Raw genomic sequence first — 25750 nt, 5'->3', positions numbered from 1 at the left:
CAGTTATGCTGCCGAAATCGGGCCGGAACAGTTGAAATTCAGCCAAGCTTGTGCGGGGCAGCTTGTAGGGAACCACAACGTTATTCCCTCTTTTAAACAATAAAGAAATACCGAAAGGGGCGCCTAATTTAGGGGCCAATATGGTGTCGATCTTCTCATACAGGTGCATTCTAGCAGCGTGTATCCCTTTCCCCTCAGTTGTGTCTTGAAAGTACAGGTAAAGTGGGCGACAAATTAAATGGGTGAAAGCAAATAAGGTTTAAGTCTAAGGTCTACCGCCCTTTTTGAGAGTACAGGCCGGTTTCACTCAACACATAGCGGGCGAAGAAAGGCGAGCGGTTATAAAGTTAGAGCGAGAGGCGCAGAGGGACCCACGCATGCAGGAGTTGGTCCTATTGGTACTCTCCACGAAGAGCGAGCTACTTAAGGAGGCTGGCAAGTCATCCTGTAGCACAAGTAGAGGCGACGACTCCAACAATTCAGTCACTGAGAAGTTGACGTTCAGTAAGTATGATCGTAAGATGGATGCATCTGTGATTCATTCTTGGTTGCATTAATTTAATGGTTACTTTGCAACTAACAAGAAAACAAGCAACAATAAAGTTTTGACTGCTGCCATGTATATAGCGGGTGATGCCATCAATTGGTATCAAGCTTGGCAGGAGTCACAGTTGGCTGAGCATCCTGAGGAAGACATACCCCTCTCTCTTAGTTGGGGCGACTTCGAAGACAAGCTCAAGGCTTGCTTTATGCCACCGCTGTACCTAGATCGGTTAAAAGAAGATTGGTGTGGTCTTAAGCAAAATGGCACTCGTGCTATGTCTTTTTCTAACCGTATTTTACAGATTGGCTTTCAATTGCGCAAATCGGATGTAGAACAAAGGAGGCTTTCATTTTTGGGTTGGATGAGTACATCAAGTTCGATGTACAAGTTTTCAGCCCTACGGACTACAATGCCGCAGTGGCGATAGCCCTCACTCAAGAAATGAAGCACAACAAAGGCAAGCCTAAGAAGAACAAGTTGTCTCAAAGTACCTTGCAGAACCTTCAAAACGCACCGAATGGTAAGACTCAATCTTCCTCTACACCTAGAGCACAGAACTCTCACAATGAAAATAAAGGAAAGGGCTAAATCTCAATGAAAATAAAGGAAAGGCTAAGTTGACACCTGATGAAAATTCTGCTCAAGGAATCTTAGGTGGAAGGTTAACTCTTGAAGAACGACTCGTTTATGGTAAAGAAGGAAGATGCTTTCAATGTCACACTGAGGGTCGTGTAAAAAAAATTTGTCGGAATAGCATCGTGGTAACAAAATGAGTTTCTTAACTGGCCTTGCTCGTTGCTGCTATCTCGCCTCCACCCCTGCGTAGCTTGCGTTGCCTCTCCTTTGCCCCAGCCTCCCTCACGCTGCCCTTCGCTACAGCCCCCTCCTCGCGCCCTCACGCTCTTGCCCCGCATCCGCGTTCGCTGCCTCACCTACTCACTTCAGCATATATCCCCCCCCCCCCCCCCTCCCTTGCCCCCTTGCGCCAGTCCCGCCTCCCGCTTGCTGCCTCCAGCTTTCCCCTGTTTCTTCCTCGCGCAGCCTCTCCTCCCCCTCCCCCGAGGTGCCTTCGGTTTCTGCTGGTGCCTTGGCCTTGAGGGCTTGTCCTTCACCGTTGGAGTTCTCTCGGAAGTCGTCTGGTTCTCTTCATCCGCAACATTCACAACAGTAGACACAGATGGAGGCTCATGCTCCGTCCCAGAGGGACTCTCTAGAAGCTCACCATCCGACTTACTCTCTCGCCAACAGAGCAAGCGAGCCTAGCCTCAGAGATGCAGCGCCTCCAAGCGACCTCCGTCATCTGCAAGATCATCGGCACCTGACCTAGCAGAGGAGAGGTGCGTGATCTCCTCCAGGCCCGCCTTTTAGCAGAGGTGGGTAAGATCCTCGACGTTCAGCTTCTTGGGCGTGGCAACTACCAGATAGAGTTTGAGATGGCGTCCAAGGTCATTGTGATGAGCCCCCTGGCCATCCGAGCAGTTCGGGCTCACTTTCGACAATGGCGCCATGGTTTCGATCTAGCTACTGACGTTCTTGTTGAGGAGGCAGACCTTCCCATCTCAGTCTGTGTAATTAGGACTTATTTTGCAAAGTTTTGATATATATTTTGTTTGGAGCAAAATTTGTTCATTTCAGCGTTTTTTCATAGTCTAGGACTTTATTCTAATCGTTTCCGTGAAGTTTCAAATTTTGACCCGGGACACCTCTTGGGAGCCAGTTTTGAGGGTCAAAATTTGGGAAAGTTTTGTATGAGGAATAGTAGTCCTCAATATGAGGAAAAATATTGCTTCTTTGAGTTCTCATTTTGATGCTTGTTTCAGCCTGTAGATTAGGGAAAAAGTAAGAAAATGCAGGAGCAAAATTTGTTCATTTCAGCATTTTTTCACAGTCTAGGACTTTATTCTAATCGTTTCCGTGAAGTTTCAAATTTTGACCCGGGACACCTCTTGGGAGCGAGTTTTGAGGGTCAAAATTTGGAAAAGTTTTGTATGAGGAATAGTAGTCCTCAATATGAGGAAAAATATTGCTTCTTTGAGTTCTCATTTTGATGCTTGTTTCAACTTGTAGATTAGGGAAAAAGTAAGCAAATGCAGTTTTACGCTGTTTTTGTATAAATTGTTAACTTGCAGGTGAATTTTCGGCCAAACTGAGCAGGATATGGATTTTTTGCATCATGACTGTCGAAGAGCTTGACGAGACGAATAAATTCATATATCACGGCCTTGGGCAAATTCTGAACCGTTTAGGAGTTACGGCTCGTTGAAAATGGCCGAGAATTGTGGACTTATAAAAAAAAAAAGTTTCTAAATTTGCTAACTCACGTGTGTGGGACATGTTTTTGTGGTTCTTATGCGTTTGTGTGCAGGACTCCGCTTTTCGAGCCTATTTTTGGGCCGCTTTGCTAAAGATTGGAGAGAGATCGAAAATAACCACCTTTTCATGAAGAAGACAGCCCCATACTTAGAAGAAGGTTATTCTACTGTGATGGCGCCTTGAGATTGAGATTGTGAATGAGAGTGAGAGTGAGAGTGCGATTGAGATTGAGAACTGTACACAAGATTGAGAGATAGCTGGGGGTTGGTCGGGAGGTTCAACACAAGCTACGCTCTTCTTGTACCCGTGAATTTACATCGATACAGATATCTGATTTTGTTTGTCTACTCTGTGTACTTACAATTTCTGTTATTCAGTTTGTTGTGCTCCTGTGTCTTGTCACAATCTGCTTCCTCGGCTTGAGGAGGGAGTACCTTTGGCTCCTTTCCATGATAGACTCAGAGATTGGGACTGCTTTGGAGACAGCTCGTACGACAGCCTCTGTAGCTGCCAAGGTGGATGGCATTCCCATAGTACATGTTTTGGTTCGGGACACCCACACCCTCCCGAAGGTTATCCTACTACCTCGGGTGAGTGGTGGTTGGTTCCGCCAGAGCGTGAAGTATTCGGGCCTCCCGAATCAGTGTTTCATTTGTCGTCAGATGGACCATCTTGCGAAGGCCTGTCCATGGAGGAGGCCCTGACCTTCACCTCATGCTCAGTCCCAGCCTTCCCAAGGGCTGGCTTGCAACAACAATAGAGTCACAGGGTACTGAGGCAGATTCACCCTCCGAGCCTTAGGCTCAGGCAGAGGAGGGCTGGCAGCAGGTTCGTGGTCGGCGTCGACAGGGGCCACCACATCAGCCTGGCCCTCAGGATGGTCGCCAAGCTTCAGGCCAGTAGCAGTGGGTTCCCATAGGGAACCGTTTTGACCCTCTTCAGCAAGATGAGGTCCCAGCTCCACCCTCCACCTCAGCCTCACCTTCGATAGCCCCCCCCCCCCCCCCCCCCCCGAGTTTCCCTCCGCCCCTCCCTCCCCCCACCTCCTTCCTTCTCCCCACCTCGCCCCTCTCCCTCTGCTGCTTCCCGCCCCCCCCACTCCTCCATCTCCCACTAGCCCCCCTGCTTTCACATCTTCTCTCGCTCCTACCCCGCGGCCGACCCATGGGATAGGACCTTCCTCGGTTGCTAGGAGATCTCTTGGCAATGCTTTTTCTACGAGTCGCCTGGCGAGAGAGGGACAATCTTTCTTGCGAACCCCCCTTCCGGTGTAGACGTCTCCCTTTGCAGCAGTTCCTTGTGGACTGAAAAGCTTAGACATTTGTCGTAGGTGGGACTTCTTTGCCTACGACTTCACACGTTTTCTCAACGACCCTTTATTAGACTTTGAGGCAGCTTGTTTCAGAGTTCATGTACAGTTCGTTACAGCTAGAGGGATAGAGGCTCTGGACTCGGCGGTTGGCTTCTCGTTTCCCCTATGTGGCAGAGACCAGTGAGTGGACTCTGGACTCAATGATGGAGTGGCTGTAGTCACATACTAACAGCTCGGAGAGAGGCTCGTCCTGTTGTAGTGACCCACTGACAAGAGGAGGGTCTCAGGGCAGAGTTTTTGGCAAGATTTTGGGAGCGGTTGTGGGACAGTCGACAATTGAGGAGAGTGACTTTGTTTCAGTGGTTAGTGGCACACAGAGCTACTGCAGTCGGGAGTTGGCTTGTACATAGTGGCCTATCGGCAGCATGCGTAGCTTGTGGCCATTCACTTGAGACCCAGCGACATTATCTGTGGGATTGTTCCATGGGACAACAGGTGTGGCTTCGGATCCTGCGATTGATACGTGCGCTTTCTCCAGCCTGACAGTATACTTGGGATGCTGCTGCCTGGTCCACGCTTACGGGCCCAGCACTTCGTTTCGAGTTAGCAGGATGATTGTGATACGGGATGGCAGGCCTTCACTTCAGTTCACATGCGCGTTTTTGGTTGTTTAGCTTATGCTTTGGTGCCATAAACACAACGTTAAAAATTGGATGCCAAGGCTTTTAAATGCATTTTTGTTGGTTACATTAGTGAAAGCAAAGGGTACAAGTTATACCATCCGCAAACAAAACGTATCTTGGTCGCACGAGATGTTGTGTTTATGGAAGATTCCGTTCAATATAAATTCCAATGAGGCAAATGTAAAGCCTATAGGTGTTTTTGAAAATGTTATGAATGAGCCTATCACTGATGCAGATGTACATGATGTAGTTGATATGGGAAGGGCTGAGAATGAGGAGGTGAGAGGGATGCCAAAATGGTTGGTGCATACGTTGCGTGACAGTAAATTGGATGCACCTATGTCTAGTCGTACTCGTTTAGGTTCTCGCCATGCATCTTATGCGTCAGATTGTTATGCTTTGACTGTTTTTAGTTTATGTGATGAGAAAGAATCTTTTTCTTTTGATGAAGCACAAAATTCAGAAAATTGGATGGTTGCTATGCAATTACAATATGATGCACTTACAGAAAATGACACATGGTCTTTATGTGATTTGCCTCTTGGCAAAAAGGCCATTGGTACGAAGCGGGTTTACAAGTTGAAACGTAAGCCAGATAGTGAGATTGATCGCTATAAGGCTAGTCTTGTTGCAAAGGGTATGAACAGTAGAAAGGCATTGATTATGAAGAGACTTTTGCTCTCACTTGTCATATGACTACTTTTCGTTTTTTTATGTGCATTGGCAGCTCATTTTGGATAGAATGTACATCAATTAGACATTGTTACTGCTTTCTTGAATGGTGATATATTTGAAAGCACTTAGTATGTCAAGCGTGAGGGTGATGTATTTCTTATTGTCTCCCTGGCTTGGTATAAGAAAGCTGACACTTATTTGGTTAGACAAGGCTTTCGTAATAGTCCATCTAAAAGCACTTTGTATGTCAAGCGTGAGGGTGATCTATTTCTCATTGTCGTTCTATATGTAGACGATTTGTTGATTACTGGTCTGAATGAGACACACATTGCTGAATTCAAGGTTGATTTGAATGCTACTTTCAAGATGAAAGACTTGGGGTTTTTGCATCATTACTTGGGTATACAGGTTAAGGAGTCTGATGGAGGTATTGCTTTATGTCAAACAAGCTACATAGAGACATTACTATGTAAGTTTGGACTTGAGGATTGCAAACGAATTGCTATGATAATGGAAACAGATTTGAAATTAAGTCTTTGGTGATCTTGCCAATGTCACTCTTTATCAGGATGCCTTATTTATGTATGCAATACGAGGTTCAGTTTGGTGTCTCATAGGTTAGTAGATTTATGTACAGTCAAGGATCTAAGCATTGACAGGCTGTCAAGAGGGTCTTTCGCTACTTGAGTGGCACTTTACATCTTGGGTTGTTTTATCCCAAGGGGAGATCATTGCTTCCAGATTTGCATGCTTTTTCGAACTCAGATTGGGCTGGTTGTTATGATACGCGAGTGTCGACAAGTGGTTTTTAATTCATGCTCGGTAGCTTATGCATATCATGGCTGAGCAAGAAGCAACCTATCGTGGCCACTTCCAGTTATGAAGCTAAGTACAAGGCAGTCTTTACAGCCACGATTGAGTGTGTACGGCTCAAACGCCTTATCGCTGATTGGGGTGTTGGACAAGACATTGCCAACATCATCTACATTGACAGTTAGAGCGCATTGGTAATTGCGAGGAACCCAGTTTTTCATGCTCGCACAAAGCACATTGAGGTGCATTATCACTATGTCAGAGAGAGACTCTCAGCAGGAGAGATCAACTTGGCTTATGTGCCGACAGAGGACAACCTTGCAGATCTGTTCACAAAGGCATTGCCCCTTGAGAAGTTTGAAGCTTTCCGCAAAGCTTTGGGCTTGCTTTCCTTTGTAGATTGATCATGTCCTCAGGGTATGGCATTCTCCTAAACACTCTGTGCCAGCTCTCATTCACTGCATCACTCCCAGGGGAGATTTGTTACTATATATGTGGTAGTGACATCATTCTAGAGCTAAGTTATCTTTCTATTGTGCAGCAAGCAATACACTCTGTTGTGTGCCTTAAGCTTCTTCGTCTTTTCCAAGCTGTGTGTGCACTCGTGCAACCCTGATTTCAACAGAGTGAGATTGCTTGGGTATATAATTTTAGTGCATTGAGCGCGATCTGGGTGTGATGGCTAATTTTGCTACGCCGGAATATCAAGAACTTCAGTATGACAAACTGAATGACCCTCGGATATTTTTGAGCTAATTTGAGCTGTTTTGCAGATGTATGCATTGAGACACCCACTATAGGTCAGTGCGATTTGGGTGTGATGGCTAATTTTGCTATGCAGGAATATCAAGAACTCCAATATGACAAAATGAATGACCCTAGATATTTTTTGAGCTAACTTGAGCTGTTTTGTAGATGTAATCACGGACGATTACTCTTCTTTCAAGAGGGGGGATGTCACAAACTGTTGAAGACCTAGAGGTTTGGGCACGCTAGCCCTAACTCTAGCCAACCTACAGATTCCGGCCAAGGGGCATATACCCTAGCAAAAGCAGAAGAAGACGAGGTTCTCACGAACTTACTGATCCTCGCTGAGTGGGGATTAAAACCCTAACCCCCAACAACTTATGGGACCCCGGTCCAATGAGGCCTGAAATAAAGCAAGACACTACACACACAAACACTTCGTGTGAAAACTGATGACAGGACAACAGTACGGATGCCCATAAGCACGCTGACATGGCAGTGTACATTCGCCCCTGAATTGCGGAGATTGATGACGTGGCGTTGTTGTACGGACAACCCCTAAGGGGGCTAGCTTTTGGGGATCAAATGCATTTAGACTTTCAACTTTTCATGTAAACTGCTTTTGGTAGGCCAAGGGCCTTTAAATCTGTATGAAGGCTCACTCTGTGGCATCCTACCGTGTGGAGGTGCAGAGGAGTGATGCGAGATTTGTAACGTGTTGAAGCAATATAAAGAAATATTGAAAGGGGCACCACAGCTTGGGGCCAGTGCTCTCTTGGGGTGGAACTCCGCCGTGTGCGATGCATCTCCTTCCACCTTCAGTTGTTTTGAAGCGTCTAAAGTTTGTTCAGTGTGTTCTTTTCCATTGGCACGTGGTGCCGTCCTGTTACATTAATTGGCCTAACTTCCGTCACCACCCCTAAGGGCACTAGCTTTTGGGGTTCAGATGCTTTTAGACTTTCAGCTTTTCATGTAAACTGCCTTTGGTAGGCCAAGGGCCTTTAAATATGTGAGAAGGCTCACTCTGTGGCATCCTACCGTGTGGAGGTGCAGAGGAGTGCTGCCAAATTTGTAACGTGTTGAAGCAATATAAAGAAATACCGAAGGGGCGCCAGTTTGGGGTCAATGCTCTCTTGGGGTGGAACTCCACCACTCCGTGTCTCGTGTGCAATGCATCTCTTTTCGTTCAGTTTTTTGAAGCTGATAGATGTCTTGCTCAAGCTGCGCTAGAGGCCCTCTTCTTCTGCCTCACCAAGCGTCGGAAGATAGTTTGTGGCTGTCCATGAGTAATCTCCAGAGCTACCTCTCTCTATAACCGTGCTTGAGTCTCCCTACACTCATCATCATACCAACTATTCTAGTACGATGTGCAGTTGTCGCCCGGGAGTGGGGAAAGGCTTTTGCTGCTGCGATGTGGATGGCATTTATGAGCATAAAAGTCAAATCTGTAAGAGTTACATAAGCGTCTGCAATTGCTAATGCTTGAGTGAAGCAAGTACATAGTCTACTGTACTAGTGCCATGCCGGTGTCGGTAGCATGTAAATCCTCTAGACAATGGCCATCTAGCCATGCCATTAAGGATGGGTGCAGCTCCCATCCCTAGAAGATGTCTATCATACTCTGTGTATCCCTCTGCATCTTGTGAGGATCTCTCAATGTCAAGATCTGCTTTGTCATGCTCTCAGAAGTCCTCCTATGATGTGTTAAAGAAAGCCACCTGGCGGCATGTAGTCCTAGAGAGAGAAGAAATGAAATGAAATAAAATGTACTATTAACGTGTGTAAAAGGCCAAAATAAATATGAGCCCAAAAGTTACAACCATCATGTGTGATACCAGGAAAATGAACTATGGGCAACGGATGTGACAAGGGGCATCACACACACACACACACACACACACACACACACACACAGAGAGAGAGAGAGAGAGAGAGAGAGAGAGAGAGAGAGAGAGAGAGAGAGAGAGAGAGAGAGAGAGAGAGACCTGTATGTCAGTATGAAAAGGACAGTAGAGAAGGCAGAGAATGCAGCAAATGCCGCCCTTATCCAATAGCACTGGGTTTTCAACCATTGTTGATTCTTCAAAAGAGCACCATGAGTCCTCATAAGATGAAGTTCGGCCGCCATAGATATGCAGAGCACTAGTCAATATAGATACAATGTAATGAGTAAAACATACTGACTTGGAAGGTAGCTGATCAGAAACATGCACTCTGTAATACTTACCTATGTACACAAGGGGTCTGGCACTGTTGGCCTGTTTGGCGCTGGTTATGAAATGAAGGAAGACCAGAGAAAGAGCGTAGAAAAGAAACATTTTAAGAGCTCTTGATTCATAGAGAATGCTGTCATATAAAGAAAAGAGGCGGTCCAAGGTGGCCATGATCGACCCCTGTTTGGCCACAAATGCTTCCTGCACCAAGAAAGAACCGATAAGATTGCTAATCCTCATTCATTGAAAGGAATTTATGCAACGTTGCAAACTAATAAATCAGGTTCTACTCAAGTACCTGTGCTTTTAGCATATCCTCTGAGCCCCTTAGCAAAAGTTGGTTCTTCTGATCCAACTCCATCCTCCAGACTTCAAAATTCACTTGAGCTCTCCGAGCACCCTCAGACAAACCTTTCAAAGAAGACCTAATGCAAGGTTAATAAATCAGAATGTTACGAGCTTAAGCCTTACAGTCTATAAACACTCGCTCTAAAGAGAGGGACTAGGATTTTATCCTCTTGGAGACAACTGGTCATCTTCCCTTGTATCTTTTCAAATTTCAGCACTCACTAGTGCAAGCCATTTAAACTCAAAACAGTCTTTCTTCCGATTGTAATGCAAGCCTTGCAGTTGCAGATAATTACTTGAAAAAATGTGTAGAGATTTTACCTCAACAAGTTCAGAAGCCATTTTATTAGTTTCATCTTGTATGTGTCTGTGTGTGCACCCGCACGCATGTATGTGCAGGTCTGTGTAGATGGACTCAAATGCGGTGTGTAAGAGCGTCTAAGGCATACTTGCAGCAAACATACATAAAGACATCAAGTTTCTGACTCTTGCTCTTTAGGCAGTGACGGCACTTGCCCTTATTTGTCTCAGGAGCAAAGAGAAGGTGCTGCATATCCCTTGTCCTAATCCTGCTTGCCTCTTCCAATTTTTAGGGTGTTGTCAACAACAGTTCCGGTAAACCAGTACCATTCAGCACTAAAGTCTCATATTATGACGGGCCTGACAGATTTGCACTAGTCTACCACACTAACCTAAAGGACAAATCAAATATATCATTGTCAGTGCATTCACTTTGGGGATGACATGGATGGCACATTAACAGAAATAATGAATCCTCATAGGAAATGCTCTCCGTAAGGCTGAGCTACATATTGCAAAATGGTGCATCTCAGTAGTCAGGCATCCTCTTCGGTATCTTTCTTGGATGACCAAAATTGCTGAGTAACTACTCTACCTCAACAGTAGACAGCCCATTTGCCTTGTTTCCTTTATATACCTCGGAAAGACTACAAGTTCTTGTTTCTTGTTATTAAAGCTGGGTCAGGGTGAGCTCATCTGCCATCCAAATCTTGATTCCTTCCAAAGATCTTGTTTGGCTCATCACTTAAATCTTGTCATGCAACTCTTGATAATAAAGAAGTACATGCTAGTCTCTGACAAGGATCAATGGAATTCCAATGTCCGCAAGTGGTATGGCTTCTCTATAAGTTACTAAAAATTATTGTATGCCACGGAGTGTATTCATCTTCTCTCTATTGCGTCTTCCTCTTTTACGCTCACTGCCTGTCATCCATTAGTAAGACGACCTACTCAGATGAAGCGGACCTTATGTTCTTGTAGCTCTTCTTTGAATTTTCCTATAACTTCTTGGACAATTCATCATTTTCTTGTGGCATGAACCATTTGATGTCCATTTCAATTTGTTGGAGTCAACATTGCTTTGTTTTCTCTTATTTTTCAAAGTTCATTCATTTGGGTTTCTTGCAAAATTTTGGTTAAAGAAAGAGTACCAAGATATAAATCACCAATGTCTTTAACTTGAGAAGTTGTGTCATCAGGCCAGGAAGTGGATAATAATTATATAACCACTGAGACTTTGTGTGCCGGAAGAATCGAGCTTACTTGGCCCTGATGGAGCGAGACTTGTATCGGGTTCTTGAGTAGAGACTCCGGAGAAGCATGGCGACTCTTTCATGAGCACTCCGCTCCCCAGTGATTACTTCTCCTGATGTGTGGGGCCAGTATGCGACATCGTTATATACGGTTCCTGACCAGGAACCCCTTCCAGATCCTACAGAGCCATGCCCACCTACGAGCACCTTCTTTACCACTAAGATGGTAAAGAGAGCCATTGACAGGATGAGGACCGGGAGGGCATATGATGATGATGGTCTAGTAGCGGAGCACTTTATACATGTTAGGGATATGCTGGTAGAGGTTCTTGCAGTGTCGTTCAATCGTGTCATGTGTGAGGGATTACCTGAGACTTGGAATTTGTCTACTATTGTGCCTATCTTCAAGGTAGGGATCCTACAGAGCCTGGGAATCACAGCACTATTATGGTCGGGCACACATTGGCATGATTGTATGTATCCATTCTTGAGCAGCAATTGAGTAATTGGGCAGAGGGTGAGGGTGTACGGGCAAAGGGTCATACTGGTTTCAGGAGGGGTTCCTCCACTCTTGATCATATTTTGACACTCAGAGCCATCATCAAGGAGGCATTGGAGACGGATTTATTGTGGCTTTGTGGATTTGCGCAAAGCATTTGACATGGTACGAGAGCTTGATTGATGCGCAGACTGCAGGATATGGGGTACCCATAGTGTTGATTTGGGGGATTATGGCTTTATACAGATTAGTGATGGGACATGTATGCACCCCGGAGGAAATATCTGACTTAGTTCACTCCACTATTGGGGTGAAACAGGATTGCCCATTGTCTCCTACTCTATTTGGTATGTTTGTTGATGAGGCGTCTGATTACATTGACAGAGAGGGCGATAGAGGTGCTCAGCTGGCAGGGACGTGGATCCCATCGTTGTTATATGCTGATGATATTGTGTTGATCTCTGACTCACCAGAGGGTATGCAACGACATTTGGATGCATTACACAGTTTTGCAGAGGATAGTGGATTGTCTGTAAACCTTGGTGAAACCAAGGTTATAGTGTTTAACACCACACCACAGTGGATCAGGAGATCAACACCAACTTTCACATATGGTCAGGATATTGTGGAGGATACAGATGCGTACACTTACCTTGGGGTAGGACCGAGGTTTTCTTTGGTGAGAGCAACAGAGACTAGATTGACGAGAGCTTATGCGGCCTTGCGAGGCTTGGAGAGGATGTATTCGTAGGTTCAATTCCAGGAACCTCGGACAAAGTTATGGCTCTTTGATACTTTAGTAGCCTCGGTTATGCTGTATGGGGTGCAACTATGGGGACCTTCAGTAGGGCAGGATGATTGGAGACGTATGGAGAGGCCCTTGGTATCTATGATCTCTCGACTGATTAGAGCCAAGGCCTCTGTACCTCACACTATCATTTGAGCAGAGCTAGCTGGCCCCCCATGCAGATTGAGGCGCTTACCAGATCAGTCTTGTGCACAACCTATGGGATACTACTAGAGACAGATATGCTAGATTGACCCTTGAGTCTTCCAGACAGTTAGCTCTACAGGGGACACTTCATGCTGGTATGCATAGATGACATCATGGTTTCAGGCACATGGCTTCACCATGGAGAGGCTGTCTCCTTTCCAATGCTCTCTTCAGGCACCCTCGCTGTCTCTTACACGGGTGGAGATTACTAGACTCGTTCGTCAGGACCTTATCCAGTTGGACACCAGGAGTACATGGATAGATCCGCCTTAAGAGTTGGGCAGGAAGATGGCTTTCTATAGAGAGCATCTTCTCCACCTCACAAGAGATGGGTTTGTGGTTCGACCCAGCTACATGGACACACATATGTCTCATGGTTTGCGTTGTGCCATTGGTCAAATTCGCACATCCTCACATCAGCTCGAAATTGAGATTGGTAGATTCAGAGGGATACCAACAGACAACAGGATATGCCGCTTATGCCAGAGTCAGAGTTACATTACATTTGTCACTGCACAGTGTACTATGAGATACGGGGCCGTTTCCACTGCCTATTCAGAGAAGGTTTCGGTCCTTCATCTAGGGTCATGAGTTATGAGGACGAGAGATGTCTTGGATTATATCTACTTGAGTTACATAGACATAGAGACACTTTACTGGGGAGAGCTAGAGAGACAATTCGACAGACAGATTACAGATTTCTTTTCACTAGATATGGAACAGCCAGAGGAGCAGCCACCGCCGCAGAGCTCGGTCCACACTCACTCGACCACTGCTGGCACTCTTATTGACCGAGCACTGGAGCTACGAAGATCTAGACGACCACGACTGAGGAGAGGAGCTACACAGCATCGACGAAGACTACAACAGAGGATTCGAGCTATACTATCTCAACACCCAGAGTGCACATGAGGATGGGTCCTCACCATTTCTCCCCCCTGTCATTGTTTCACACATTGTTACATCCAGTTTATTGGGTACCTATTGTATTACCTGTCACATCCACACAGTTCCAGCTTGTAGCAGTAGTATTTTTGTTCTAGTTCTTTTGTACCCAGACATGGTATCAGATTCACTATTTTGTAATAGAGTGGCCCTTTTATACTTCGCATTACATGAAATTCCACTGCAGGCAAATATACAAGAACTATGGGGAAAACCCTGAAAGATATCCAATGACATCATGGGGAAAACAGCCATACAACCACAAGATACTCAATGAATCATGAGGATGGTATAGAATCTTGAATTGGCCTCAAGTAGCCTACACAAACATTCCAAAAGCTTTATCCATCTTTGGTGGTGAGGTGGATTGTCACACCCAAGGTAAGTGGACACCCACCTATCTCATTGCATTAGATGTGTTATTGGTCAGCTACGCATCTCATCTTAGGAGCAGAGGACCTTACACATAGAGGACCCATACAAAGGCAGATCACTTCTCTTTACAGAGGGACTACTCAGTATGGCCCACCACAGGTTACCCAATTACAGCCTCATTGGGGCATCCTTCTTGATCGAGCCATCCAGCTTGGCTGCTCAGGACACCCGAGGATGCGAGGATTTTCATATCGTGGATGACTATAGCATCGAAGGCTACAGAGCATCTTTGAGCGACATTGAGCAACTCCCCTCGAGAGAGCTGACTATGGAGGACATTGAGGCCATACTGCCGATGAGAGAGTTCATGGGATGATCATCATTGTAGCCCTCATGTGATTGTACCCCTCGCCATATATTTTGAGATGATGTATTATGCGATGCTGCTGATGAGGATGTAGGATAGGCTTACATACCTACCCACTCTAGGTATCCTCATTTGTTTTTTTTATTTTTATGTTCCCAGACATTGTACTAGAGTCACACATGATTTAACATTTGGTCTCGTAGGTCATTTGACATTTTGAAGACGTTAATATAACATGTCATTTCATCTCTCTCTCTCTGTCTCTCTCTCTCTCTTTAAGGTCTCTGGGGATAGTTTCCTACAACGTTAAAATTCTCTTCTTCTTCTTCTCAACATGAATGAGCAGAGAGATGTTATTACAAAAAAATAAAAAGAATACAGTACTACAAATACCCTAAAGCACTATCTCATATTGCAGAAGCAACTAGACCAATACCCTGCTCCAAGCATTTAATAAAATGCATCCATTGAAAAATGAGAGAAAAAAGTGTCAGCTACCTTGTCTCCTCCATGGCCACAACTTGGGAGAGTTTCAGCTCATCCAAGCTGTGAAGGGCGCTCTCCTTCAGTCGCTGAATGTTTTGTGCAAGGGTATCAGCAAGGTGGACCTGCTGCCGTGCAATCTCGTGCTGTCCTTGTGAGATGTCGTGGAGCTGCTGATGGGTGTGCTTTGCTGCGTGGTCTAGCTCTTTGAAACCTGCAAGCAGCGTAGTGTTCATGTCCTTGTGCATGCCTTTCAGCTCCCTCTGCATCTGCATCACCTCATCCGAGTTGCTGTACACCGCCTGCATTCAGCAATACTCTCTCTCTCTCTCTCTCTCTCTCTCTCTCTCTCTCTCTCTCTCTCTCTCTCACACACACACACACACACACACACACACACACACACACACACACACACACACAGATTTATTTGATGATTTGATTGCTTCTTTTTGTCTTACATGAGGGTTATAGGGTGGACAGTTGGTCAGCCTGAACACATTAGTTACATGACAAAGTTAATGCTGGTAAACAAATTGTTGTCTTATTTCTTATGTAATGTTCAAGAGGGGCCTCTCTCTCTCTCTCTCTCTCTCTCTCTCTCTCTCATATAATTGGTCTCGAGTTCAAGTGTTCTCTCTCTCTCAATCCACAAACATATACACACTACCTTTGCAAGAAAACCATTTCTCAATAGTTGTTAGGACGGGTTGCAAACAAAAAGTTGGAAGGAAAAGACAGCCAATTCTCAACCAATTCTCAAGAGTCCTTACCCTTCCTAGATAAGGAAAACAAAAGGATTAAGGAACCAATTGTGCCAGCAATAGAGCGGAGCAAAAGAAGAGAAGGAATGAAGATCTATCTAACAACGAGTCACATATACAAGATAGATAGATATAAATGTAGATGTTTATGTATGGATAGAATTATATCAATCAATCTAAGGAGAGAGAGAGAGAGAGAGAGAGAGAGAGAGAGACAGAGAGAGACTTCTCAATGTCTTGAATTCTTTCATGAGGCTCTCTTTACTTGTTAAGATGCTAAACAAGTAAACATTGCATGGATTGTTTTTTATCGCTTTGAATGGCACTAGGGTTTTGCCGATAGTTAGCAACTGGTCATGGGTTTCGTAGCAATTGGTGATTAAAATTAGTACAGATCAACGACTTGAGCTTTGGGGAAAAAAAAAAGGGAAAATTCTGCGTGTAGTATGATGTGGTAGAAGGTATATGAAGACTTGAACTAGGTTATCTAGTAATCCTCAAGTTACAATCCCAAGTACCTTCTTAATGTTTTGCATTAGTATTGTCCGAACCTTATTTGTGCATGCCTTTTTTACCTTTTTTTTTTACTCTCTCGCTAAGCTTAGGCCCTTGCTTTTGCTATAGAACATTGGATTTTAGTACATGTGTTGAGGGAATGCATGTATCAATGTAGGTGAAGCAATTTTGCACCTCCACAGTGCCCAATGTCGTGTTGAGCAATTCCTCAAGCTCACTACGCTGCTCGAGCAGCATCTCTGAATGGGCTTCCACAGTGGAAAGCTTTTCTTGCAATTTTTCCGATTGCTCAAGTGTGTCATCAAGTATTTGATGGGACAACCCCTCTACCTCCTTCATCCTATCTAATATCCAATGCCCAGAGTGCTTGAGCTCATTAATCATTTCATCAGTCTCTTGTTGAAAGGCTTCACTCCTGAAATGTACAAAGAGACAACTAAGTTAAAAGTTGCCAACTAGCAATGTACGCGATAGATCTACTCTGAAGCAACAAACATCTCCACCTATGTATGTCTCCAAGTTTTAAACCCTAAACCCTAAACCCTCATCTTGTAAGCAAGGCTAATTGTCTATGAATGACAACACACATGGATGTGTACGTAACACAATGTACATATGCTCATTGACATCTACCTTAAGTATCCATGTCTATATGTCTCCCTGCATATTCAGGCATGCTCCATACATGCATGTTATAATACTATACAGCAACAATAACTGCTTACTGAAGGTGATGGCACATGGCAAGGGAATCCACAAAGAAGGCGAGATAGACTTCATGGGTGTGCCTGTCAAATTTCTCAGTGCAAGATATGATGGGCACGGACTCGGGACAAGGCGGGGGAGGGGGCCAGCCGGTCATGGCGAGGAAGCAATGCGTGAATTCAAAAGCAAGCCTGCATTTCTTGTCTTCGTCCCGAAGGATTTCTTTGCAACTTGAGAAGAGCTTGCGATAAGCACTTTGCCAACATGAGGGCTGCAATCGGTACTCCCCTTCTTCATCACCTCCTCCACCATTGCTTTTCTTGACATAGCTTGATGATGCACGCAACGATAGCATTTGTTGTGCTTCTTGTATCAGAGGCCGATGCGTCTGATACAAACTCTCTTTTACGGTCTCAAAGGTAGCCCTCCCCTGCCTTTCTGTGTTTCTTCGCCGGCCACCACTATCACCTACATTCCAATTACCTCCACTTTTCTTTTGCCTGTGGTTGCTCTGGCTATCTTGAGATGATGATGAGCCTCCCCATGGCCATCCCAAAGCCTCCCCCTTTTCTATCACCATAAAAAAAAGCATCACTGTGATCAACAACGCTTCCACCACATTGCCTCTCCTCATCTCCATCTTCAAGCCACTTTCACTCCTCTAAAGAAAAGCTTTAGTCTTTATTGCAGCTGCAAAATTGACCAACACTTGAATCTGCAATGTTATCAAATAGTGTGGAAAATGTAAGTGGCAAGCAAATCAAGAAATCCATTCCACAAAATTATAGAAGTCAAAATATCTATTAATTACTGTACCACAATGCCAAGGATAGTACTCTACTTTTACAAGAACAACATATTCTTTCACTACTACTGGGTCTACCTTCACTTCCATTAATTAATTTGAATGGAAGATTCCTTTTGGAATCAAGAATTCAAGGGCGAAAGTCCCTTGCCATGTCAGCAACCCCCCAAGGGGGCATGCACACTGTGTCTATCTCCCCATCTCCATAACCCGCAGCGGCTCTGACACTACCCATGCTGAGCTGAACATGGCTTTAATAATCGCCATCGCCCTCGTCCCGTTCTGCTTGTGCTCGGAGAGACGGAGAGAGAGAGAGAGAGAGAGAGAGAGAGAGAGAGAGAGAGAGCATTGGTCCAATCCATCCCCCTCCACCCCTTGCCCTCGTTCATTGTCCACCGCTGTCTCTCTGCGTCTTCGAGAAGCAGTCCTCGCGTTGTTCATGAAAGCATTCCAAGCCCCTCTCTCTTGCAGCAGCTTCGCAAGTTGCTCGTCTCCATCTCCTTCTCCCTCACCCCCTTTGCTTTCACTTGCCCCTGTGCTTACCCAGCATCTCTTGAATGGATGAGAGAGAGAGAGAGAGAGAGGGACAGAGAGAGAAAGAGAGAGAGAGCCTAGCCTCTCATGTAACCCACAACATCGTGAGTCTGCAATCGACAGCAAAAAAAACAAATCTTCGCGTCAGTGTCGGTTGAATCTCCCTCGATCTGCATGATGCATCCCATTTCTGGCATTTCTCTCTCTCTCTCCCCTCCACGCGCCATACCTCCTCGCTTTTTCATTTCCAAGCAGTGTTCGAGAAAAATTATTTTTCCAACCATACAAATTTCCTTTCCTCCTGTTTGCCAAGATGAAATCAGATGAAATTTTAGAAAATTAGGGGTATATTTTGGGTTTTTACACTATTTTTTGGAATTTTTCCTTTTTCCCTTGCCCTCAACCGAAATTTTTGAAATTGGAAACGGCACGATATTCAAACTGAGATACATTTTTCCCGATCATTGCTTCCAAACGATGCAAGGGATTTCCCAAACGGCATGCTATCAAGCTGAGACACATTTTTCCCGAACACTGTTGCGCTAGAAAAAAAAATCCGCTTTTCCTTTGAAGACATAGAAAATATCTCTCTTTTCCTCTTTGTATCTGATCCACGTGCTACCACACCAAATGGAGCATTATACAAATGTTGGACAGAGCTGTACAAGCCCAGATGCTGACATGGCAATGCAAATGCAGCTGATAACCTGGTCTTCTTGCTCTACAGTGGGAAACTGCCATATCATCATTCTATGATACCATACTCTCACAAAAGTCCCTATCTATAATCCTAACAGTTGCTCTCAGAGCACAATACCCATTGGCTTCAGACCAAGAGTATTGCTTGCCAAACCAGAACATGTAGGAAAACCGCCGTATGCTCTTCACCCACTTCCTCCTGACTTCCACTTTGTCATACACTTCCTTCCCATAATCGTGTTGAGAATTGAGCCCATGCTTCAAATCTACTCCGCTCTAACTGGACTGGATGTCACAAATTGATGACGTGGTAGTGCTCGGACACACACACACACACACACACACACACACACATGCACGCGTGGGTGACGTGGCAGACCGTATGGATTCCCGGCATTTATGCTGACTGGCTGACGTGGGGCGGTTGTACGGAATCCTGTAATTTATGTTGGCCTGTTGACGTGGCAGAACCTACGGAATTCCGCGTATTATGCTGGTGCTGACGTGGCCTGGCTGTATGGATTTCTGCAATTGGTGCTAACTGCTTTTTGTTAACTGATTTTAGCCCATAAAGCTTTTGGGCCACGTTGCTTTTAATTTTAATGCTTTTGGGGGCTTTTAGCAATCCTTGTAAATCTTTATAAGTGACCCAAGGGCTCACTCTGTAGAGCATCTAGATGCAGCTCTGAGAGCGAGCACCCGCGGGAGTTGTACATTGTTCAAAGGTTAATATAAAAAGAAATACGGAAAGAGCCGCCAGTCTTTGGAGCCAATACCTCTGGGCATGGAACTCCGCCAGGCCGTGTTGACTCTCTCTATCTCTCTCTTTCTATTGAAGGTCAGTGATTATGAAGTTTCTGCTCGTGTGTTGCTATTGATTTCTCGCTTGGAGTGTCCAAGCCGATTACACTGGAATATGGATTGCCCCCCTAAATAACAATTGGCTGAGCTCAGATACCACTGAAAGTCTGAAACCGATTGGTGCTCCAAACACAAGCCCGCACAGCTGAGATGTGACAATGGCTATGCACGTGCTGACGTAGCATATTTCGATGCTGCCTTTTCGACACTCTGGAGTCTGGTGGCTTCCACATTGCTCTAAGGAGTTCAGCTATGGGGCCTTCATTGGACCATCACGGGAGGTCGGGTCGCACTGATGGTCTCTATGATCTTGCAGCTTATTAGAGCCAAGGCTTCAGTACCACATGACATTATTCGAGCATAGCTAGCTGCCCCCCACTAGTGATTGAGGTCCGAGGCACTTACCATATCAGTCTCCTTTATACAGCACTTGTGGGACCTCCCCAAAGACAGATATGCCCGCCTAGCACTTCAGTCCTCTCGACAGTTAGCTTTGCATGGAGACACAACATGCTGGTATGGGGAGATGACATCATGGTTTCAGGTACATGGGTTCAGCATGGACAGATTACCCCCCTTCCAGTACTCATTTGATGCACCCTCTCTGACTCTTACACAGTCCGAGATCACCAGGCTCACCCGCCAGGACCTGACTCAGTTAGATACTAGGACTTGGATACAGTCGGCACAGGAGTTGGGCACGAAGATGGCTTTCTATAGAGAGCATCTCTCCAGCTTACTGAGAATGGTTTTGTGATGAGGCCCAGATACATAGACACCCACTTATCTCATGGGATACGATGTGCTACTGGCTAGATACGCACATCTTCACACTTGCTTCGGATCAAGACTGGTAGATACAACGGAGTACTAGCAAAGGCCAGGGCATATCCCGTATGTCACATGGAGCCCTGCCCAGTTTACTATGAGATACAAGGCCGCTTTCACTGCTTGTTCAGAGAGGGCTTTGGACCACTCTCTAGAGTCATGGGTATGAGGACCAGAGATGTCTGGGTCTGTTTTTGATAAGAGGAGAGGCTAGCCAGTCTCAGAGACGGATCATACACTTCTTTAAAGCGGACATTGGGCAGTTGGAGGAGCAACTACCACAGCAAGCTCACGCTCTCCTCACACCAGAGGCACATTGATCGATCGAGCAACCGAGCTAGAGAGATCCCGATGCCCACGACTGCGGAGGACTACACAGCATCAACGAAGGTTGCATCAGAGGATTTGGATCACTTTGGCCCGAGATGCACGACGCCCGGTCAGACTGCTAACCCATGGAGGAGATTGATAAGATCCGCCAACGACCGAGGATGGATCTCCTATGATTTAGCTCTTTTGAAGTTGTACACTCAGCTCTCACCCATTATATTCCCACACGCGCACCCACATTGTGTTGTATTAGCCCCCAGTCACTACTTTCACCCCCCTACTCATATCCTACACAGTTCCAGTTAGCTGCTTAATTCACATCTCCCAGTTAAGATTTTACTTCATTTTATTTTTGTACCCTGTCACAAATTGGTGACGTGTCTGGACAATGTGGGGCAGCAGAGGACATATCCACACACCCCCCGGGAACGGGCCCTTCACATGCGGCTGAAATGATGACATGGCAGTGATGTCCGGAAAATCCGTTGTTAGGGCTGACGTGGCAGCAATGTACGGATCCCCCGGAAAACGTGGACAGAAGTACGGACTGCTGATGTGGCACTGCTGTACGAAATTGCAGCTTTTGCGTTGAGGAAAGAAAAGCAGTAAAAACTCTACGCAAGGCTGGCTGAAATTCTACGCAATTTCCTTTATTTTGTATGCTTTTAAATTGGTAGCTTTTGGGACTCTGTTTTTAACAACCCTTGTACTTTGCTCGAAGATTAAAATAAAAAGAAATACCGAAAGGGGCGCCAGTCTTTGGGGCCAATACCTCTTGGCACGGAACTCCGCCGGGCCGTGTCAAATCAACTGTGAACCGTTTTGAAGTGAATTTGTGCTGTGTCGCGGTAGATTCTTGACTTGGAGTGTACAAGTTTGTTACATACCCAGATATTGTATTAGATCCACCAAGATTGTATCCGTTTGATCTCATAAGTCATTTTGGCCTTTTGAAGACGTTTAATATAACATTTCATTTCATTTTCATATCCTCTCTCTCTCTCTCTCTCTCATATTCAAACAAGCGCTAAAACACAAAGTGGACGCTCTCTTTGCATGAAACGCCACACTCTCCTTTCTCCCATGCAACTTGTTGCCGCTTGTGTGACTCTCTCTCTCTCTCTCTCTCTCTCTCTCTCTCTCTCTCTCTTTCATGGGTTTGAACTCTCACTGTTTTTAGGGTTTCGAAATTGTTTCTAGGGTTTTTTTGCTGTTTTCGAAGTTTTGAAACTTTTTTTTTTTGGCCGTCTTTTAGTGATTCGTCTCACTATTTCTTGCTGTTTTTTAGGGTTTTGCCATTGGCTTTTGATGTTTTCAAGGGTTTTAAAGCCGATTTTTCCTGTTTCTTAGGGTTTCACAATTGTTTCTTGCTGTTTTTTAGGGTTTCTTGTATTTTTTGGTTGTTTTAGAGTCTCTCTCTCTCTAAAATCCTACGACGTTAAAATCCTCTTCTTCTTCTCTCAATAAAAGAAGAATCTTGTTCAAAAAAGGGAGACGCTGCATTTTGCAGAGGGAAGCCCAGGAAGGCCTGTATTTTGAGCGCAAGTGAAAAGGAAATTGCTCTTAACGAAGGTCTCCATTAAAGCTGCAAAATTGGCAAGGACAGGGCGAATTGAGTCCCCTTTTTGGCTCTATTACACAAAAGGGGTCGCAACGCATCTCTTTAGGACATCATCTCCATCGGTTGCACAGGTTTGTTGCTCCTTTGCATTTGTGATACTTTGGGACCATCGCCAGATTGGAGACTCGTAGCTGGGATTGTCTCTGCTCTGGCAATTGGCAGTAATAAGGCGGCACACAACAACAGACTTGTTGGTTCGCGCAGCCCTGCTAGTCTGTGCACGGTAGCCGTTACGATGGAGGTCATGAGCGCTTCACCGGTTTGCAAGTCCCGTACGAAGGCGACCTTCATGCTTACAAACAAGCGGATAACACAAGTGAAAAGGGAGATGAAGGAATGGAAAGCAAAGATGGAAAGATGGTGGAAGGAGAATGCCAACCTTCTTCAAATGTTCCTCAACGAAGGCACACAATGGAAGGAGAAAGAGGACCTGCACGTAGTGATACAAGCACTTAAGGCGGATTCACAAGCACTCAAAGAAGAGGTCCCAGCCCTCAAGCGAGAGCTTGCTCAATGGACTAGAGAAAGGTGAATTCCAGCCCTCGGTGATAGAGAAAATCGAGGTCATCAAGGAACAGGTACGGATGATCAAAGAGGAACAGAAACAGAATGGGACCAAGACGTCTTTGTGGGTGGATGTAATCACGAAGACACAGAAGGAGGATGAGGCCGAGAAATGGATAGAAGTCGCTAAGAAAGGGAAAGAGAAAGAAACCACGTCTATCCCCACTCCTACAATCATCAACATGACTTTAGAAGAAGAGCAGCAAAGGAAGACTAGAGCTTTGCACATACGAATACCCGGTCTAAAAGACCGAGATGATGTGGAAGGGAAGTCAAAGAACTTCTCCGCATGATGGGTAGTGAGGCTACTCATACGAAGGCATGGAGGGTAGGGAAGCAGACACAAGGAAATGGGGAGACTTCAAAAGAAAGAGCTCTAATCATGCGCTTCCCATCCATGGAGGCAAAGGACTTCTTGAAGAAGCGTCCTACACTAAAAATGGGCATATTCCTTGGAGATGACCTCACACTCACACAGCTTGCTCATATGAAAGAAGTTATGCCTGAGATGACAGCTCAAGAGAAGGGGAAAGTGGCCTTCTACAGGAATGGACGAGTGGTTATTCTAGAGAAGCGCCCAGCATGACGGCGCGAGACCTGTGGGACCACACTCAGAGTGGCTACATGGAATTGTAATGGATTTTTGCGCCTTGATGTAGGGGCCTTTGAGGATAGTTTCACAAGGAGAGACATCATTTTCTACTCTGAGACGCATCAAGCCCCGGGACAGTCCATGCCCCATGTGAGCGGATACAAATGGGAGACAACTTGCAAATAGGAGACTCGATCAGAGTGCAGAGGACGAGGTTCAGGAGTGGAAGTCTTATTCAGGATGGAGCTACAGTCTCTGATACATATAGCTCGAAGGGATGAGCACATTAGGAGAAATATGAACCTTGCATGGGCCTTGTAAGGAATCCTAATTTTTAGGGATTAAGGCTAATGTTGTGTGGGGTTTAGGGGGCAAGGGCATTGAAGAAGGTAGTTTTGAGTAGGCTTTTCTAGCCTTTTTTTTAGACAAATGCAGGATGTGGGACTAAAGGGTTGCTTTCTCTCTCTAGCTTTTTTTAAAGTGAAGGAAGCATAGGGGTGTGTCCACATCAGCAATTCCGTGGGTCAAAAAGAGTCAAAATTTGACTTTTTAAAAAAAAATTCATTTTTATTTGTTTTTTACTTAAAACTCCCTCCCAACATATATACATATCCAAAAATCATTTTTTGACCCATTTTTTAATCCAGAAGCTTAGAAAGTCCATTTTTTCAAAAATCTTTTCCCCCAAAAAGTAATAAACATTTTGTTCTCTCCTCCTCCTCCCTCCTCCCTCCTCTCTACCTCTCCCTCTCCTCTCCCTCTCTGCCCCTACCTTCCTCCTCCTCCCCAATCTCTCCCTCCCCCCCCCCTCCCTCCTTCTCTCCTCCCATCTTGCTCGGCCTCTCTACCCTTCCTCCTCTATCTTTTCATCATTTGCTTCCTCACGCAACAGCTTCCATGGTGCTCACGGACATCACAAATGGTTTGCTTCCACCACCACGTACTCCGCACACCAAAAGCATACATATTCGCTTACCCACGGCATTTGCACAGAAGACCACTAGTGAGGGTGATCAAAGGTCATCACAAGAACGTCGCACCGCTTGTGAGACCAATGTTGACATTTGAGTGGATGGCCATTTGTACCCTTACGATCCTATAAGCCGCTTCCATCCACCGTTTAATAGCCTTTTCACATTTCTTCAATTTCTTGGGAGGGGAGAAGCAGGCTTGTTAGGCTATTGCAAGCGGCTGTGTATGGGTGCAGGTGCTTCTTTGCATATGTGGATGCACGAATGTCAAGCTCTTCACCTCAAGACGACGGCATTACAAGAGAGTGTTGCCTCTTCGGAGAGGGTAGTTAAAAGTCTTGAACAACAAATGCAAGAAAATGAGTCCCACATCCAGAAGCTTACCAACACTATCACATACTTGAAAGAAACACCCCTCGGTGCAAGGGAACGCAAACGCCCGTATTCATCCATTGAAACTTTTGCACATTCCGGAGGAGCACGCAAACGACGAGTTACAGCCACAAGGTGATTTGGTCTTTACTTCCATGATGCATTCTTACTTCACACTATTTTCTAACATTTATGTTTATTTGTTGCCAGAAACTTCATCCAGGAGGCATGCGGTGGAACAAGCCAAGATAATCGAGTCAACCTTCTCACTAGTTGTCTCAATACCGAGGACGTGATTTCTACCTTACAATCACCTGGAGGTAAGCACATTAAGGATGCAGTCACCAAGGACCTTATGCGTAAATTAAGAAATGTGGTTAGTGATGATGATGTTCAACAAGTTTGTGATGAGGCTGGAATCAGCACCAAAGCCTATCAGGCTATTTTTCAACTCCTAAAGGATGCCCTCAAAGAACATGGCATTGTGGAAAACCTATTTCCCGTTCCTCACAAGGTCAAGCTCGCAAAGAAGGCCACAAACGAAGATGTGTTCTCCCGCATTGGGACATACCTACACATTGAGGACACAATGCCAACTTCCCTTTATGCTTCGTGCGCAACAAAGACAAGGGGAAAAGGTAAGAAACAATATATAAGACCTTCGGAGAAGGGCTTTCCTTACACAATGTGGAACAATATTTTCGTGGATCTTAGAAGACTTCAA

General features: G+C 45.3%; 1 protein-coding gene across 3 annotated transcripts in view; it reads right to left on the bottom strand.

The window, feature by feature from the left end:
* Positions 1-25750, bottom strand: part of LOC147458351 (protein GAMETE EXPRESSED 1-like) — a 75658-nt gene that overhangs the window by 31872 nt on the left and 18036 nt on the right. For all 3 annotated transcript variants that reach the window (XM_086513006.1, XM_086513005.1, XM_086513004.1), the window contains exons 2-7: positions 16870-17564; positions 16319-16559; positions 14880-15166; positions 9599-9725; positions 9315-9501; positions 9073-9229 (exon numbers count right to left, since the gene is read on the bottom strand). In XM_086513006.1, the coding sequence (XP_086369132.1) occupies positions 9073-9229; positions 9315-9501; positions 9599-9725; positions 14880-15166; positions 16319-16559; positions 16870-17489 (1619 nt within the window). In that variant the 5' untranslated portion in view covers positions 17490-17564. The remainder of the gene's footprint in view (positions 1-9072; positions 9230-9314; positions 9502-9598; positions 9726-14879; positions 15167-16318; positions 16560-16869; positions 17565-25750) is intronic.

This window comes from Adiantum capillus-veneris, chromosome 5 (genome assembly GCF_014529385.1).
Source record: "Adiantum capillus-veneris isolate H3 chromosome 5, ASM1452938v2, whole genome shotgun sequence".
Classification (NCBI taxonomy): Eukaryota; Viridiplantae; Streptophyta; class Polypodiopsida; order Polypodiales; family Pteridaceae; genus Adiantum; species Adiantum capillus-veneris.
This window is presented reverse-complemented; position numbering and strand designations above follow the sequence as displayed.